Source organism: Phocoena sinus, chromosome 2 (genome assembly GCF_008692025.1).
Source record: "Phocoena sinus isolate mPhoSin1 chromosome 2, mPhoSin1.pri, whole genome shotgun sequence".
In the NCBI taxonomy this organism is placed as follows: Eukaryota; Metazoa; Chordata; class Mammalia; order Artiodactyla; family Phocoenidae; genus Phocoena; species Phocoena sinus.
Genome location: NC_045764.1, coordinates 59,748,519 through 59,767,790, shown reverse-complemented (window position 1 = coordinate 59,767,790; position 19,272 = coordinate 59,748,519). Strand labels below are relative to the sequence as shown.

At 39.0% G+C, this 19,272-nt stretch overlaps 1 protein-coding gene and 1 non-coding gene across 6 annotated transcripts in view; both read left to right on the top strand.

Moving 5' to 3' along the window:
* Positions 1-19,272, top strand: part of SCAPER (S-phase cyclin A associated protein in the ER) — a 523,563-nt gene that overhangs the window by 23,941 nt on the left and 480,350 nt on the right. For 4 of the 5 annotated variants that reach the window (XM_032623630.1, XM_032623633.1, XM_032623632.1 and 1 more), the window contains one exon: positions 10,926-10,992. In XM_032623630.1, the coding sequence (XP_032479521.1) occupies positions 10,987-10,992 (6 nt within the window). In that variant the 5' untranslated portion in view covers positions 10,926-10,986. Of the gene's footprint in view, positions 1-10,925; positions 10,993-18,968; positions 19,051-19,272 lie in introns of those variants that run through there. The other variant, XM_032623634.1, reaches the window with a different exon arrangement.
* TRNAG-UCC lies at positions 16,566-16,638 on the top strand. The gene has a single exon. It is a non-coding gene; the product is annotated as a tRNA-Gly (tRNA).

The window sequence follows — 19,272 nt, the reverse complement described above, 5'->3', positions numbered from 1 at the left end:
ATTTATTTCTGCTCTGATCTTTCTGATTTCTTTCCTTCTGCTAACTTTGGGTTTTCTTCATTCTTCTTTCTCTGGTTCCTTTGGGTGTAACGTTAGATTGTTTACTTGAGATTTTTCTTGTTTCTTGAGGTAGGCTCGTATAGCTATAAACTTCCCTCTTAGAACTGCTTTTGCTGCGTCCCATAGGTTTTGGATCATCATGTTTTCATTGTCATTTGTCTCTAGGTATTTTTTGATTTTGTCTTTGATTTCTTCAGTGATCTCTTGGTCATTTAGTAACGTATTGTTTAACCTCCATGTGTTTGTGTTTTTTACGTTTTTTCCCCTGTAATTCATTTCTGATCTCATAGCGTTGTGGTCAGAAAAGGTGCTTGATATGATTTCAAATTTTTTAAATTTATTGAGTCTTGATTTGTGACCCAAGATGTGATCTCTCCTGGAGAGTGTTCCATGCGCACTTCAGAAGAAAGTGTAATCTGTTGTTTTTGGATGAATGTCCTATAAATATCAATTAAATCTATCTGGTCTTTTGTGTCATTTAAAGCTTCTGTTTTCTTATTTATTTTCATTTTGGATGATTTGTCCATTGGTGTAAGTGAGGTGTTAAAGTCTCCCACTATTATTATGTTACTGTTGATTTCCTCTTTTAGAGCTGTTAACAGTTGCCTTATGTTTGAGGTGCTCCTATGTTGGGTGCATATATATTTATAATTGTTATATTTTCTTCTTGGATTGATCCCTTGATCATTATGTAGTGTCCTTCCTTGTCTGTTGTAACATTCTTTATTTTAAGGTCTATTTTATCTGATACGAGTGTTGCTACTCCAGCTTTCTTTTGATTTCCATTTGCATGGAATATCTTCTTCCATCTCCTCACTTTCAGCCTGTATGTGTCCCTAGATCTGAAGTGGGTCTCTTGTAGACAGCGCATATATATGGGTCTTGTTTTTGTATCCATTCAGCAAACCTGTGTGTTTTGGTTGGAGCATTTAATCCATTCATGTTTAAGGTAATTATTGATATGTATGTTCCTATGACCATATTCTTAATTGTTTTGGGTTTATTTTTGTAGGTCCTTTTCTTCTCTTGTACTTCCCACTTAGAGACGTTCCTTTAGCATTTGTTGTAGAGCTGGTTTGGTGGTACTGAAATCTCTTAGCTTTTGCTTGTCTGTAAAGCTTTTGATTTCTCCATCGAATCTGAATGAGATCCTTGCTGGGTAGTGTAATCTTGGTTGTAGGTTCTTCCCTTTCATCACATTAAGTATATCATGCCATTCTCTTCTGGCTTGTAGAGTTTCTGCTGAGCAGTCAGCTGTTAACCTTATGGGAGTTTCCTTGTATGTTATTTGTTGTTTTTCCCTTGCTGCTTTCAATAATTTTTCTTTGTCTTTAATTTTTGCCAATGTGATTACTATGTGTCTCAGTGTGTTTCTCCTTGGGTTTGTCCTGTATGAGACTCTCTGCGCTTCCTGGACTTGGGTGGCTATTTTCTTTCCCATGTTAGGGAAGTTTTCGACTATAATCTCTTCAAATATTTTCTCGGGTCCTTTTTCTCTATCTTCTCCTTCTGGGATCCCTATAATGCAAATGTTGTTGTGTTTAATGTTGTCCCAGAGGTGTCTTAGGCTGTCTTCATTTCTGTTCATTGTTTTTTCTTTATTCTGTTCCACAGCAGTGAATTCCACCATTCTGTCTTCCAGGTCACTTATCCGTTCTTCTGCCTCAGTTATTCTGCTATTGATTCCTTCTAGTGTATTTTTCATTTCCGTTATTGTATTGTTCATCTCTGTTTCTTTTTTAATTCTTCTAGGTCTTTTTTTTTTTTTTTTTTTTTTCGGTACGCGGGCATCTCACTGCCGTGGCCTCTCCCGTTGCGGAGCACAGGCTCCGGACGCGCAGGCCCAGAGGCCATGGCTCACGGGCCCAGCCGCTCCGCGGCACGTGGGATCCTCCCGGACCGGGGCACGAACCCGTGTCCCCTGCATCGGCAGGCGGACTCTCAACCACTGCGCCACCGGGGAAGCCCCTAGGTCTTTTTTAAACATTCCTTGCATCTTCTCGATCTTTGCCTCCATTCTTTTTCCAAGGTCCTGGATCATCTTCACTATCGTTATTCTGAATTCTTTTTCTGGAAGGTTGCCTATCTCCACTTCATTTAGTTGTTTTTCTGGGGTTTTATCTTGTTCCTTCATCTGGTATATAGCCCTCTGCCTTTTCATCTTTTCTGTCTTTCTGTGAATGTGGTTTTTGTTCCACAGGCTGCAGGATTGTTCTTCTTGCTTCTGCTGTCTGCCCTCTGATCGCAAAGATTCTTTAGTACAGGCTTCATTCAATAGTAAATAAGTGTTTAATTAATGCCTATTCAATGCTAGGCTCTGTTCTGTATTCTGAGGCTATAGCAATAACAAAATCAGATGAGAAAGGGGGTGGAGTCAAGATGGCAGTGTGGGAGGATGCAGAGTTCACGTCTCCCAACAACTAGGGCACCTGTTGGATGCTGGTGGGGGACCTTGATGCCCAAGGAAATGGGAGGAGCCCCCAAGAAACTGGCTTGGATGTGGGGGGAAGTGAGAGGGGGAGGAGAAGTGGATGCCGGACAGGACCATGGCCCCTGAGGGGTGGCTGGCAGAGGGGAGGGGTTCCCTCGCCTGGGGGACCCTTGGGGCTCATGGATCAATGGGTAGCACGCCTAGCATTTCCCCTTCCCAATCAGGCCCCAGGAAGCCTGCTGGGCTCCCAGACCAGGTTTTCTGCTCTCTGTGGTGCCGTCCGGGCTGCCTGGATCCTAGGGGCATAGGAGGTAGGTGAAGGGAGAAGAGGAGAGGTGGATGGGGAGGACCCCTCCAGGATCACAGGATCAGGGGAGGCGTGCCGGGTGTTTCCCCCACCACTTGGGCCCTTGGAAGCCTGCTGGTATCTGGGCCTGGTGCTCTGCCTTCCGAGGACCCCTCCGGCTGTGGGGGGCCTAGGGGCATAGTAGGGAGGGAAGAGTGAGAAAGGGGAGCAGAGGCGGACCGGGGGGGACCCTCCGGGACTGGGGTATCAGGGGAAGTGCCGCGGGCATATTCCCTGCCCACTCAGCTCGGGAAACCTGTTGGGCTTCTGGGTCTGGTCCCCTGCCTTCTGGGGCCACCTCTGGCTGTGTGGGTCCTAGCGGTATAAGATGGGGTGTGGGGAGAAAAAGAGAGGCCAGTGGGGAGGGACCCTCCAGGATTGGAGGATCGGAGGGGAACGTGTGTAGCATTTCCCCTGCCCACTCGTGCCCAGGGAGCCCGCTGGGGTTCCGGACCTGGTCCTCTGCCCTCCAAGGCCCGAGGCACTCCTGGGCCCCTCCTGCTGTGTTGAGCCTAAGCCCCCCTGCCCCCGGTGCCTTTTCCAGCCCTGTGAGTCTGAAGCATAGGCCCCGCCCACTGCCTAAACCCTGCCCCTGCCTTAGCCCCGCCCCAAACAGCCAAGGCCTTTTCTGGCTTTTTTTTCCTTCCTTTTTTTTGCTGCTGTTCCAGTGTACCTTCCGGTTGTTGTTTCATCTATATTTTTGTTTTAAAATTTTTTTCTAACACATCTGTTAGTTTTCTAATCTTATTGTATTTTTTACTCTTTGTTATTGTTCTCCTTTTTTTCTTTTTGCTGCCCTGCGCAGCTTGCGGGATCTTGGTTCATGAGCTGAGGGTCGAGCCTGAGCTCCTGCAGTGGGAGCCCTGTGTCCAAACCACTGGAGTAACAGAGAACCAGAGAACCTCAGGTCCCAAGGAATATTCGTTGGAGTGAGGTTTTCGGAGGTCCTCATCTTGGCACCAAGACCCAGATCTACACAACAGCCTACAAACTCCAGTGCTGGAAGCCTCAGGCCAAACAACCAGTAAGACAGGAAGACAATCCCACGCATCAAAAAAAAAAAAAAAAAAAGACAAAAAAATATGTTACAGATGAAGGAGCAAGGTAAAAGCCTACAAGACCAAATAAATGAAGAGGAAATTGGCAACCTACCTGAAAAAGAATTCAGAGTAATGATAGTAAAGATAATCCAGAATCTCAGAAATAGAATGGAGGCACGGAGCGAGAAAATAAAAGAAATGTTTAACAAAGATGTAGAAAAAATAAAGAACAAACAGAGATGGACAACACAATAACTGAAATGAAAAATTCACTAGAAGGAATCAATAATAGAATAACTGGGGCAGAAGAATGAATAAGTGAGCTGGAAGACAGAATGGTGGAAATAATTGCTGAGGAGCAGAATAAAGAAAAAAGAATGAAGCGAATTGAAGAAAATCTCAGAGACCTCTGGGACAACACTAAATGCACCAACATTCAAATTATAGGGTTCCCAGAAAAAGGAAAGAAAAATAAATGCTCTGAGAAAATATTTGGAGAGATTATTGTGGAAAAGTTACCTAAAATGGGAAAGGAAATAATCACCCAAGTCCAGAAAGCACAGAGAGTCCCATACAGGATAAACCCTAGGAGAAACCCACCGAGATGCATATTAATCAAACTAACAAAAATTGAGTTCAAAGGAAAAATATTAAAAACAGCAAGGGAAAATCAAAATATAACATACAAAGGAATCCCCATAAGGTTAACAGCTGATTTTTCAGGAGAAACTCTGCAGGCCAGAAGGGAGTGGCAGATCTACTTAAAATGATGAAAGAGAAAAACCTACAACCAAGATTACCTAGCAAGGATCTCATTCAGATTTGATGGAGAAATCAAAAACTTTATAGACAAGCAAAAGCTAAGAGAAATCAGCACCACCAAACCAGCTTTACAACAAATGCTAAAAGAACTTCTCTAGGCGGGAAACACAAGAGAAGAAAAAAGACCCACAAAAACAAACCTAAAACAATTAAGAAAATGGTAATAGGAACATACGTATAGATAATAACCTTGAATGTAAATAGATTAAATGCTCCAACTAAAAGACACAGACTGGCTGAATGGATACAAAAATAAGACCCATATATATGCTGTGTACAGGAGACCCACTTCAGACTTAGGGACACATCCAGACTGAAGTGAAGGGATGGAAAAAGATATTCCATTCAAATGGAAGTCAAAGAAAGCTGGAGTAGCAATACTCGTATCAGATAAAATAGACCTTAAAATAAAGGCTGTTACAAGAGATAAGGAAGGACACTACATAATAATCAAGGGATCAATCCAAGAAAAAGATATAACAATTATAAATATGCACCAAACATAGGAGCATATCAATACATAAGAAATGCTAACAGCCATAGAAGGGGAATTCGACAGTAACAATAATGGTAGGGGACTTTAACACCTCACTTACACCAATGGACAGATCATCCAAACAGAAAATAAATAAGGAAACACAAGCTTTAAATGACACAGTAGACCATATAGATTTAATTGATATTTATAGGACATTCTATTTGAAAGTGGCAGAATACATGTTCTTCTCAAGTGCACACAGAAGATTCTACAGGATAGATCACAACTTGGGTCACAAATCAAGCCTCAGAAAATTTAAGAAAATTGAAATTGTATCAAGCATCTCTTCTGACTACAATATGAGATTAGAAATCAGTTACAGGAAAAAAAGGTGTAAAATACACAAATACATGGAGGCTAAACAGTGCACTACTAAATAACCAAGAGATCACTGAAGAAATCAAAGAGGAAATCAAAAAATACCTAGAAACAAATGACAATGAGAACACGATGACCCAAAACCTATGGGATGTAGCAAAAGCTGTTCTAAGAGGGAAGTATATAGCAATACAATCCTACCTCAAGAAACAAGAAAAATCTCAAATAAACAACCTAATATTACACCTTAAACAATTAGAGAAAGAAGAACAAAGAAAACCCAAAGTCAGTAGGAGGAAAGAAATCATAAAGATCAGAGCAGAAATAAGTAGAAAAAAAGAAAACAGTAGCAAAGATCAGTAAAACTAAAAGTTGATGGTTTGAGAAGATAAACAAAATTGATAAAACTTTAGCAAGACTCATCAAGAAAAAAAGGGAGAGGACTCAAATCAATAAAATTAGAAATGAAAAAGGAGAAATCACAACTGACACTGCAGAAATGTAAAGGGTTAGAAGAGACTACCACAAACAACTATATGCCAATAAAATGGACAACCACAAAGAAATGGACAGGGCTTCCCTGGTGGCGCAGTGGTTGAGAGTCCGCCTGCCGATGCAGGGGACACGGGTTCGTGCCCCGGTCCGGGAAGATCCCACATGCAGCGGAGCGGCTGGGCCCGTGAGCCGTGGCCGCTGAGCCTGCGCGTCTGGAGCCTGTGCTCCGCAACGGGAGAGGCCACAACGGTGAGAGGCCCGCGTACCGCAAAAAAAAAAAAAAAAAGAAATGGACAAATTCTTGGAAAGGTACAATTTTCCAAGACTGAACCAGGAAGAATTAGAAGATATAGACAGATGTATTACAAGTAATGAAATAGAAACTGTAATTGAAAATCTTCCAATAAGCAAAAGCCCAGGACCAGATGGCTTCACAGGCAAATTCTATCTAACATTTAGAGAATAGCTAACACCAAGCCTCAAACTTTTCCAAAAAACAGCAGAGGGAGGAACACTCCCAAAATTCGTTCTATGAGGCCACCATCACCCTGATACCAACACCAGGCAAAGATATCACAAAAAAATAAAATTACAGACCAATATCACTGATGAACATAGATGCAGAAATCCTCAACAAAATACTAGCAAACAGAATCCAGTAGCATGTCAAAAGGATCATACACCATGATCAAGTGGGATTTATCCCAGGGATGCAAGGATTCTTCAGTATACACAAATCAATCCATGTGATACACCATATTAACAAATGAAGGAATAAAAACCATATGATCATCTCAATAGATGCAGAAAAAGCTTTTGACAAAATTCAACACTCATTTATCATAAAAACACTCCAGAAAATGGGCATAGAGAGAACCTACCTCAACATAATAAAGGCCATGACAAAACCACAGCAAACATCATTCTCAATGGTGAAAAACTGAAAGCATTTCCACTAAGATCAGGAACAAGACATGGATGTCCACTCGCCACTCTTATTCAACATAGTTTGGAAGTCCTAGCCACAGCAATCAGAGCAGAAAAAGAAATAAAAGGAATACAAATCGGAAAAGAAGAAGTAAAGCTGTCACTGTTTGCAGATGACATGATACTATACATAGAAAATTCTAAAGTTGCCACCAGAAAACTACTAGAGCTGATCAATGAATTTGGTAAGGTTGCAGGATACAAAATTAATGCACAGGAATCTCTTGCATTCCTATACACTAATAACAAAAAAATCAGAAAGATAAATTACGGAAACAATTCCATTTACCATCGCAACAAAAAGAGTAAAATACCTAGGAATAAACCTACCTAAGGAGGCAAAAGACTTGTACTCAGAAAACTATAAAACACTGATGAAAGAAATCAAAGTTGACATAAAAAGGTGGAGAAATATACCACTTTCTTGGATTGGAAGAATCAATATTGTGAAAATGACTATACTACCCAAAGCAATCTACATATTCAGTGCAATCCCTATCAAACTACCAATGACATTCTTCACAGAACTCGAAAAATTTTTTTTTACAATTTGTATGGAAACACAAAAGACGCCGAATAGCCAAAGCAATTTTGAGAAAGAAAAATGGAGCTGGTGGAATCAGGCTCCCTGTCTTCAAATTATACTACACAGCTACAGTAATCAAGACAGTATGGTACTGGCTCAAAAACAGAAATATAGATCAATGGTACAGGATAGAAAGCCCAGGGATAAACCCACGCACATATGGTCACCTAATTTATGACAAAGGAGGCAAGAACATACAATGGAGAAAAGACAGCCTCTTCCATAACTGGTGCTGGGAAAACTGGACAGCTACATGTAGAAGAATGAAATTAGGACGCTTCCTAGCACCATACACAAAAATAAGCTCAAAATGGATTAAAGACCTAAATGTAAGATTGGACACTGTAAAACTCTTAGAGGAAAACATAGGAAGAACACTCTTTGACATAAATCGTAGCAAGATCTTTTTTGATCCACCTCCTAGAGAAATGGAAATAAAAACAAAAATAAACAAATGTGACCTAATGAAACTTCAAAGCTTTTGCACAGCAAAGGAAACCATAAACAAGACGAAAAGGCAACCCTCAGAATGGGAGAAAATATTTGCAAACGGATCAACGGACAAAGGATTAATCTCCAAAATATATAGACAGCTCATGCAGCTCAATATTAAAGAAACAAACAACCGAATCCAAAAATGGGCAGAAGACCTAAACAGACATTTCTCCAAAGAAGACATACAGATGGCCAAGAGGCACATGAAAAGATGATCAGTATCACTAATTATTAGAGAAATGCAAATCAAAACTACAGTGAGGTATCATATCACACTGTTCAGAATGGCCATTATCAAAAAATCTACAAACAATAAATGCTGGAGAGGGTGTGGAGGAAAGGGAACCCTTTTGCTATGTTCGTGGGAATGTAAATTGATACAGCCACGATGGAGAACAGTATGGAGGTTCCTTAAAAAACTAAAAATAGAACTACCATACGACCCAGCAATCCCACTGTGGGGCATATACCCTGAGAAAACCATAATTCAGTAGGACACATGTACCCCAATATTCATTGCAGCACTGTTTACATTAGCCAGGTCATGGAAGCAACCTAAATGTCCAACAGATGAATGGATAAAGAAGATGTGGTACATATATACAGTGGAATATTACTCAGCCAGCCATAAAAAGGAACGAAATTGGGTCATTTTTGGAGATGTGGATGGACCTAGAGTCTGTCATATAGAGTGAAATAAGCCAGAAAGAGAAAAACAAATACTGTATATTAATGCATATTTGTGGAATCTAGAAAAATGGTACAGATGAACCTATTTGCAGCACAGGAGTAGAGATGTAGACATAGAGAATGGACATGTGGACACAGGGAGGGGAAGGGGAGGGTAGGACAATTTGGGAGATTAGGTTTGACATAAGTACACTACCATATGTAAAATAGAGCTAGTGCGAACCTGCTGTATAACACAGGGAGCTTAGCTTGGTGCTCTGTGATGACCTAGATGCGTTTGATGGGGGTGGGGTGGGAGGGAGATCTAATAGGAAAAAAAAAAAAAAAGAACATAATGGAGTTTACATTCTTGTGGGGAAAGAGGGACAGTCCACCAAGTAAGTAAATAATATAAAGTAATGAGTGCTCTAGAGAAGAAGTGGGATAGGGAGTGCCAGTGGCGGGAGTCAGGATAAACAGGTTGCAGTTTTTAAAAGAGCGTGTCAGAAGGCCTCACTGAGAAAGTGACATGTGGGCAAAGATGGAGTTAATCTTGAGTGTTCCAGATGGGGACTTTAAATTGTAAAGCCCTGAGGCAGTAGTGTGTCTGGCATGTTGGGGAACTTAAGGAGGCCAGTGTGGTTGAAGTGGAATGAACACCAGAGAAGAGAGGAGTAGGAGGTATGGTCAGGGACTTATGGGGAGTTAGAAGGTTTAGGGTGTGGTAGGCCACTGTGAGGACTTTGACTTTTACTCTGAGTGAGATGTAGAGGCATTGGAGAAGTTGTGAACAGAAGTAGTATATTTTTAAAAGTATAACATTTTTACTGGGATATAATCCATGTACCCTACAACTCACCCATTTAAAAAGTGGTTCTTAGTATATTCACAGAGTTGTACAACCGTCACCATATTGAATTTTAGAACATTTTCATCATCCCAAAAAGAAACCCTGTATTCATTAGCAGTAACTCATCATCCTCCAACTCTCTAGCCCTAGGCAAGCAGTAATCTGTTTTTCTGACTGTCTTGATTTGCCCATTTTGGACATTACATATAAGTGGAATTATGTAATATGTGGTCTTTTATGACTGGCTTCTTTCACTTAGCATCTTGTTTTCAAGATTCCTTTATGTTGTAGCATGTACCAGTACTTTATACTATTTTATGGCCAAATAAGATTTCATTGCAGGGATATAGTACATTTTATTTATCCAACAGTTTTTGGACATTTGGGTTTTTTCCACTTTTTGGCTATTAGGAATAATGTTGCTGTGAATACTTGTATGTAAGTTATTGTGTGAACATATGTTTTCATTTGAAGTGCTGCGTTTTAAAAGGAGCAGATTCACTTGACAAAGATAAAGGACCTAGGCTGTCATCCCAGAAGGTTGGGTTCCAACTGTTGCTTGCTTTTCTTTGTTCAGTAGCTTTTGTTATGGCGTTAAGCCATTTTTTCTCACAATTTCTCTGTCCTCTTGTTTTTTACCTAGTTTCCTAGCTTTGGATTTCTTTGAATAAAGGGTTGACCAATATTAACTAGGTTTCCTGAAAAGTAGGATCTGTTGTATGTAGAGAATTAGATGTTCTGTAATTGAGATATTATGATAAAATCTCAGTTTTTGCAAATTCCTAAGGAGAGGTTACACAGTGTTTTGTATACTGAGTTGGGGTTCATTAGTGGGTCATAAATCAATTCAGTGAAAGCAGTATTTAAAAAATGAAATAGAATAGAATAGGAAATAATCAGAGTGCCTCTCTCACAATAGGGATAAATATTACTTCATGAAACTTTGTTTCAGTTAATCATGTATGTATGAACTGAGTCATGATATAAAGTGTGTGTGTGTTTAGTAAAAAAAAAGCTTGAAGCCTTTGGATTGGAATGTCATGGGCTATTTTTGTAATTAATACTCTTTCTCTTCCATTTAATTTTTTTTGGAGATATTGAGGTATTATTCAGCATAGAGTGTTTAAAACATGCTATAGTATATCTAAACGGAATATAAAGGGGTGATGTTTTTGTTGTTTAATGTAATGAGAAACTTGCGGGGATGAGATTTTTATCTTTTATGAATAAATATGATTTTATGACAATGTTATGACTAAGAGTATGTACTATGTATTTTTTATTATAGGAGTCACACCCCATGGATTTGTGTGGTAAATGAACTTCTTGGCATAGAAGGGAATTAAAAAATGATGGTAAGTGATCAAGCTACCTTAAGCATTAACCTTAGTTTTTTTAGCCTCCTTCTACCTCCCTTCCTTCCTTCTATTTTTAATTCATTCTCTTTTTTGATGTAATATTTGTTACCTTCAAGACACTCTATGGAACACATTTGTTATAAAGCACAACAATAAAGTAACTGACTGTGAATGGACTGTTCAACTTGAGAGCCATAGACTCTCACTCCTAACATTTGTACAACCTAGGGCAAGAATAGAAATGGAAGTCAGCTTTTTTTTTTTTTTAACAATATGTCTTAATCTTAAAAAGTTATAAATCAGTTTATGTCAGCAGCCTGACTTACTTTCCTACCCAGGGCCCAGCCAGCTCTTAAAGGAGCAATATACTCCCTGGGGTTGGCAGGGTGGAAGTTGGGCCAGGGTGGTCTCCAAATCTTAGATGGGGACTGATGTGGTGAAAGTCCCTGGAGAGTCTGGGCAGATGGGTTCTCCTTCCCCATATTCTACTTTTCTAACTCAAGATTTAAGGCAGTTCTAAGTATCTTCTTAAACTATCCCACTCAAACCCAGGAGGAGGAGGGAAAGCAGTTTCTGGGGGAATCCAGGCTGCCTAGACACCTCCTTGGGAGATTGGGGGTGGCCATTCTTAAGTAAAATTAGATGTTTTTACCTTGGTTTCTCAGCACAGAGGCTGTGCTTTGCCTCCTTGCTTCTCTTCATTGTCTTCTCTTAGGATGGGGCGGTCTCAGTTCAGTTTGTGAATCTCTCTCTCTCAATTCCTGTACCCTCAATTAGTTACTTATTATCTTTGGGTTTTGATATTTTTGATGTTTTGGTATTTTGATAGGTGTAATCTCCTAAAGTGTAGGGCTCAGGGCAGGAGCCTCCTCTTTTGGGTATAAAGGCGGGACTGTTTCTACCTATATTCTCCTTTCCTATCTCATCCTGCCCCATTCTACACTCCAGTTTCTTTTATATCTTAAAGACATAAAAAAAGCTCTGAGTTTAAAATTTTTTAAATCTGTCATTTGGGATTGTTTTCTTGCTGCCTTTAATATTCTGAGAAATTCTTATAGTGAGGAATTTGAGCTTATAATAAGCTCTGTTTTTGTTTGTCTAAGGTATCTTTTTTTTCCTGCCCTAATTTTGAAAGATGGTCTGCTGAGTATAGAAGTCTAGATTGACTAATTTTTCTCTCAGTATGCTGAAAAAATTATTCCACTGTTTTCAACCTCTTTTTGATTTTTGATATTTCTTTTTCTTTTTGATTTTACTTTGTTTTAATATTATATGCAATGTTTACCTGGTTCACAATTCTTATTAAACAGTATTCATTTAGAGAAGTATGACTTTTCTTCTTCCTCTTCTTCCCTTCGTGGGCAATCTTTTCTTTTCTTTTCTATGTTTTAAATTGTGGTAAAATGCAGAAAATTTACCATCTCACCCATTTTTAAAAATTTATTTATTTGTTTTGGCTGCATTGGGTCTTCGTTGCTGCTCGTGGGCTTTCTCTAGTTGCGGCGAGCGGGGGCTACTCTGCGTTGTGGTGCGTAGGCTTCTCTTGTTGTGGAGCACGGGCTCTAGGCACATGGGCTTCAGTAGTTGTGGCTTGTGGGCTTCAGTAGTTGTGGCTGGCAGGCTCTAGAGCACAGGCTCAGTAGTTGTGGTGCATGGGCTTAGTTGCTCTGCGGCATGTAGGATCTTCCTGGCCCAGGGCTTGAACCCGTGTCCCCTGCATTGGCAGGCAGATCCTTAACCACTGTGCCACCAGGGAAGCCCCTCGACCATTTTTAAGTGTTCAGTTCAGTGGTATTAAGTACATTCATATAGTTGTGCAACCATCACCACTGTCCATCTTCAGAACTCTTTTCATCTTGCAAAACTGAAACTCTATACCTATTAAACAATAACTCCCTATTTCTTTCCTCCCCCAGCCCCTAGCAGCCACCATTTTACTTTCTCTCTCTATGATTATGGCTACTCTAGGTACCTCATATAAGTGGAATCATACAGTATTTGTCTTTTTGTGACTAGTTTATTTCACTTAGCATACTATCCTAAGGTAGTAGCATATGTCAGAATTTACTTTTTAAGACTGAGTAATATTCCATTGTATGTATATACTACATTCTGCTTATCCATTCATTTGTCTACGGACAGGGTTGCTCCCACATTTTAACTATTGTGAAAATGCTGCTGTGAACATGGATGTATAAATATTTCTTTGAGACCCTAGTTTTAATTCTTTTTGCTATATACCCAAAGTAGAATTCCTGGATCATATCAGATTTTTTGAGGAACCTCCATACTGTTTTCCACAGCAGCTATACCATTTTACATTCCGATCAGTAGTGAGCAAGGGTTCCAGTTTCTTCACATCCTTGTTATTATTATTTTTTTTTTTGGTAGTAGCTATCCTAATGGGTCTCGTGGGTAATCATTTTGACTAGTTTTTGGTTTATCCTTTATTGCTTATATTTTCAAAAAGAAGAAAAATATATAAGTATGTATATAATTTATATATATTTATCATTCTCTTTCTCAAATTCAAAGATACCGTATTCTAATACTTTTTTCCCTCACTTAACAATATATCCTAGATCATTAGAGATCTTCATTCCTTATTACAGCTGCATAGTATTTCCTTTTGATCTGTGTTGTTTTTAAACTGCTTAATGGGAAAGGTATAGTAAAGCACTGCTTATTGTGACTCTGAAGCATGTGGCCAAAACCCTGAAAGTAAATGAAATATGCCTGTGATCATCCATAACAGATAATTCACATACAGAAAATATATTCACTGTACTTGTAGAATTCTTGAGTTTCTTATTCAGAAACATAGTAGTACATTTCCCAGAATTCTAACAGATAGGAATTGACAGCTGATAGCCTGATAGGGAAGAAGACAAAATAATTAAGAATTAAGTTTTTGTTTTCTGCAAAATCAGTAGGAAGTAAAGAGCCCAAAAAGTCTAAAAACACTTTGGCCTGGGTGCATTTATTTTAAGACAGTCATCCACTGCCCTTCTATAGCTCCTGAAGGCTATATATTACAATATCATACAAAAGTTGGTGTTTATAGTGATAGCCTGAAAGTTTCAAGAAAAGAGGAAGTTGCTTCAGTAGTCTCTGTTTCAGAAGAGAACTGTGATTCTCTTCAGGGAACTGTGATTCAGAGATTTTCATCCAAAATGGTAAAATCGAAAAGAATTTGTGCTTAGCAGGGCAGAACTTTACTTGTGGATTTATGTTGAGCACCTTATTTCCCAATGATGTTGTTCATTTATTCATGATATATTTATTTTGTCAATTATTTATTGATGATTTCTTTTTTTTTAAACATCTTTATTGGAGTATAATTGCTTTACAGTGGTGTGTTAGTTTCTGCTTTATAACAAAGTGAATCAGTTATACATACACATGTCCCCATATTTCTTCCCTCTTGTGTCTCCCTCCCTCCCACCCTCTCTATCCCACTCCTCTAGGTGGTCACAAAGCACCGAGCTGATCTCCCTATGCTATGCGGCTGCTTCCCACTAGCTATCTATGACGATTTCTTTATCATTCCAATTATTCATCATTCATGATGTATTTATGTGCTGGGCACTGTGCTAGCACACACTAGCTAGAGTGATGAACAAAATCCAGTCCTCCAGAAGCTTACAGTCTAATGGGGAGCATAGATGGTAAACACATAATTATATAATTTAAAATTTAATTGTGAGATGTGCTACAAAGGTGTACAAGTTGATTCGAGTATATAAAAGGGGTCCTGGCCAAGTCTGGGAGTTGAAGATACCTCATTCTGAGAAAGTACCATTAAGTTGGGGCTTGAAAGATCATTAGGCCTTGGCTGGGCTAAGAGGAACACTGTCTTAGTTAGGATGCTTTCAGTAGCAAGTAGAGATAAGACTTGATCTGTTGGCTCAACAGTTTCACCAAGGATTTGATTGCTTTTCTTCCCTTGGTTCTGCCTTCTGTTTTGTTGCCATAATCTTAAGGTTTGCTCCCTTTAAGGTCTCCAGTTGGTTAGTGACAGTTTTCAGAACTTTGTATTCCCTCATGTATGGCCAGTAGGAAAATGAGTCTTTTCTCCAATATTTCAGGAGAAGATCTGAAGTCCACTGTGTATTGATCACCTTACGTTACATGCTTACACCAGAATCACTTGTTATGCCTGGAGGAGTGGAATATGCTGATTGGCTTAGGCAAGGTCATGGGTTGCCTGGAGTTAGGGATGAAGTCTACTTCTCTAGAACCACATGAGACCCCAACAAAATTGAACTATTAGGAAAGACGTAGGGAGTGAATGCTGGGGAGGAAGCCAATAAATGTACATTGTAGAATGGCAGAACATTCTAAATAGCAGAGAGAATTCTATATAAATGCCTTGAATTAGGAGGGAGCTTGGTGGCTGTAGGGAACTGAATAGAAGTCAGTGGGGTTGGAGCATGACAGACAAGAAGAGTAATGGAGGGACTTCCCTGCCGCCACAGTGGTTAAGAATCCACCACAACTACTGAGCCTGCGCTCTAGAGCCTGTGAGCCACAGCTGCTGAACCCGTGCTCCACAACTACTGAAGTCCATGTGCCCTAGGGCCCGTGTGCCACAACTGCTGAGCACCGTGTGCTGCAACTACTGAAGCCCACACACCTAGAGTCCATGCTGTGCAACAAGTCAATGAGAAGCCTGTGCACCTCAACAAAGAGCAGCCCCCACTTGCCACAACTAGAGAAAGCCCATGCGCAGCAACAAAGACCCAATGCAGCCAAAAATAAAATTAAAAAAATAAATAAATAAAATAAAATTTCTGAGACTCAATTTATCGAAAAGAAAAGAAAAGAGTAATGGAAGATGAGGCTAGAGAGATAAACAGAGGCTGGTTTGTGCTTTGGTAGATAATGCCAGATTTCCAAAGTGGTTGTACCAGTTTAGCTTCCTGTCAGCAGTGTAAGCAGTTGCCCCAACCCCTCACCACCATACAGTATAGTCATTTATTTAAAAAAAAAAATTTAGTATTTCCGGTGCCTGCTTTTGAGTACCTTTTTGTATGGTAATTGGTTATTTATGTATCTTTTGTGAAGTGCCTATTTTCCTGTTGGGTTGTCTTTCCTTTTCTAATTGATTTAAGGAGTTCTCTATCTATCCTGGGTACAAGACCTTTGTTTCTTTTATGCATATATCTTCTTTGTGGCTTGCTTTTTCATTCTTTTAATGATGTCTTTTTAGTAGAAGCTGTTCTTAATTTCAGTGAAGTTCAGTTTATTAGTTTTTTCCTTTATGATTAGTGCTTTTTGTGTCCCGATTAAGACTTTTTTCTTTACCTGAAGTTCATGAAAATATCATCCTTTATTATCATTATTTTTAGCACCTTTTATTTTGCTATAATTTCAAATTTAAGAAAGGTTGCAAGAGGAGTACAAGGAATTCTCATATATTCTTTAACTAACTTTACCAATTGCTAATTTTGTCTCTTTTCTCATATTCTCTTTCTCTTTTTCTATATGTATGTGTGTATATAAAACATACAGATGTGTATAAATGTATATATACACAATATGTGTATCTAAAATTACACATAGGGAGTTCCCTGGTGGTCCAGTGGTTAGGACTCTGCACTTCCACTGCAGGGGCCCTAGGTTCGATCCCTGGTTGGGGAAGTAGGATCCCATATGCTATGCAGCACAGCCAGAAAAAAAATGATCATGTAAACATACAAACACATATACATATGTACCTATAGACATGTACATGTATTTGCACACACATATATTTGCACAAACATGCATATAGTATATACATGTTATGTGCATAAATATATTACTCTTCCATGAACCATTTGAAAATATTTTGATCTCGAGGAGACAGCAGTGAGTGGTCCTGAAGAGAGATCCTAGTTCCCTGCTCAGAAAGTGAACCTGGGTAGCCTGGGTGAAAACCAGGAATCCTAACCACTTGACCACCAGGGACTAGAGGCTAGAAGCAAAGTTGCCCTGGCTCTTGCCCCTCACTGAAAAATAAATTTCTCAAGGAGGCAAAAACTGTAAAAACAGGAACAAAGTTTATTACTAGAGACACAGCACAAGTGGGAGAGCACAGAGAAACAGTTTATTTAAGACAGAAGCAAGACAGAGATACACACCTGAAGAGAAAGGGTGTGGGTGTCCTTCCTATTGAGGAGGAGTGCACCAGAGAGGTGATTCAAATCACTTACATAGGGCACTTCTTCCTGGTCTTTGTTTACCTTTGGCCAATTATCTCATTTCTTTCCCACAGGGGACCTGTCCTAGGGCCCACCCTGAAATGTGTGTGCATCTTTTTGCCAAGATGGATTCCAGTGTAGAGGCCTCTGGAGAGGTTGTCACCACCTGTTATGGGGTGGCGCCCCCTCCCCTTTTGACCCCAGAGGAGCCTTTCTGCACACGTGTAGTTGGAGAGGTCTCCTAGTCCTCAAAAATGAGAAATATGTGGTCTCTTTATCTTTTATCCAAGCAAGACTCACCTCCTCCTTGCTCCTGCCATTATCTTTCTCTTGGAGTATCTGTCCACAGGGGACAGATTCCAGCTGCTCAGCCTGGGGCCCACCTATCTCCTGCCTCAATTTGAAGCTAGCATACTCCTTTATCCCTAGATATTCAGTGTATGTTTCCTAAGAACAAGGACATTCTCTTACATGACCACAATTCAATTATCAAAATCTAGAAGTTTAACATTCATATAATACTATTATATAAGCCACAATGTAGTCAAAGTTTGTCATTATGTCAATAATATCTCTTATAGCTATTTTTTTTCTTGATCCATTTAGTTATCATGTCTCTTTGGTCTCCTTTAACCTGGAATAATTCCTCAGACTTTCTTTGCCTCTTTTTTTTGACTTTGCCATTTTCGAAGAGTACAGGACAGTTATTTTGAAGAACATCACTCGATTCGGGTCATGTTTCCTTATTATTAGAGTCAGATTTTGTATTTTTGGCAGAATATCACATGAATGATGATGTATCCTTGTCAGTATATCACATCATGAAGCATATGATGTCAGTTTGTCCTGCTATTGGTCATGTTGACTCTGATCACTTGGTTAATATAGGGTATTGTCAGGTTCTTCTATTTAAAGTTTGCTTTCTCTTTAGAAATTAATTTGTCAAGAGATACTTTGATGCTATGTAAATACCCTGCAACTCATCAAACTGTCTACCCATTAGTTTTAGCATCCACTGATGATAATAAATATTAATTAAATTAGATAATAAATATTTGCTTTCTTCCCAATTATCTGTGTGCCTGTCTGTCTTTCAGGCTTTCTGGATTTTTTATTTATTTACTGTTATAATCTATTACTACCATTTATTTTGATGCTCAGATTGTCCCTGATTTAGCTGGTGGAAACTCCTTCAAACTGGCTCTTGTGTCTTTTCATATGCTCCTATTATTCTTTGAGTCCTTCTATACTTTCTAGTGTAACAAGCTGTTCCAGGTTTACCTTATATTTTCCCTCTCATTCTTTTTCTCACCTTATTACATGGGCTAGGAACTTCAGTACAGTGATTCATGGAAGTGGTGATGGTAGGCATCCTTGTCTCTTTCAAGATTTTATCATTAAATACGCTGTTTGCTATAGTTTGTGAAGAATTTTTATCATGGATGATTGTCCAGTTTTATCACATGCTTTTTTCATCTGCTGAAGTGAGCATCAAACTTTTCTCCTTTATTTTGTTAATATGGCAAATTACATTCATTGATTTTAAAATGTTAAATCAGCCTTGCTTCCTGAAATAAAATCAACTTGATTGTGATGTTTTACCTGGATTCAGTTTGCAAGTGTGAGTGTGTATGTATGTATATGTAATTTTCACATTGTTACTTTTGAAAGAATTTGAATGGGTAATTTACTTCTCTTGTCCTCTTAGGTTCTCATATCCTAAATGCGTCACGTGGGACTCTATGAGTTGAGATTTGGTCCTTCTTTTTTATTCTCTGGAAGAATTTAGTGCAATTTTTCCTTCAGTGATTAAGAGAATTCACCAGTGAAACCTATCTGAGCCTGGATTATCTTTTGTGGAACTTCTTCAGTAAATATTTCTTTAGTATTTAAAATTTAAAAATTTCTTTAATAAATACTCAGATTTTCCCGTTTCCTTTTATGCCAAGTTTGGTTGTGTTTTTCAAGGATTTTGTGCATTTCATCAACATTTTCAAATTTATTGATACTATTTATAACATCCTTTTATGTTTTTGACTTCTGGAGATTCTAGAATCTGTAGTGATGTTCCTTTTTTATTCTTGATATTGGT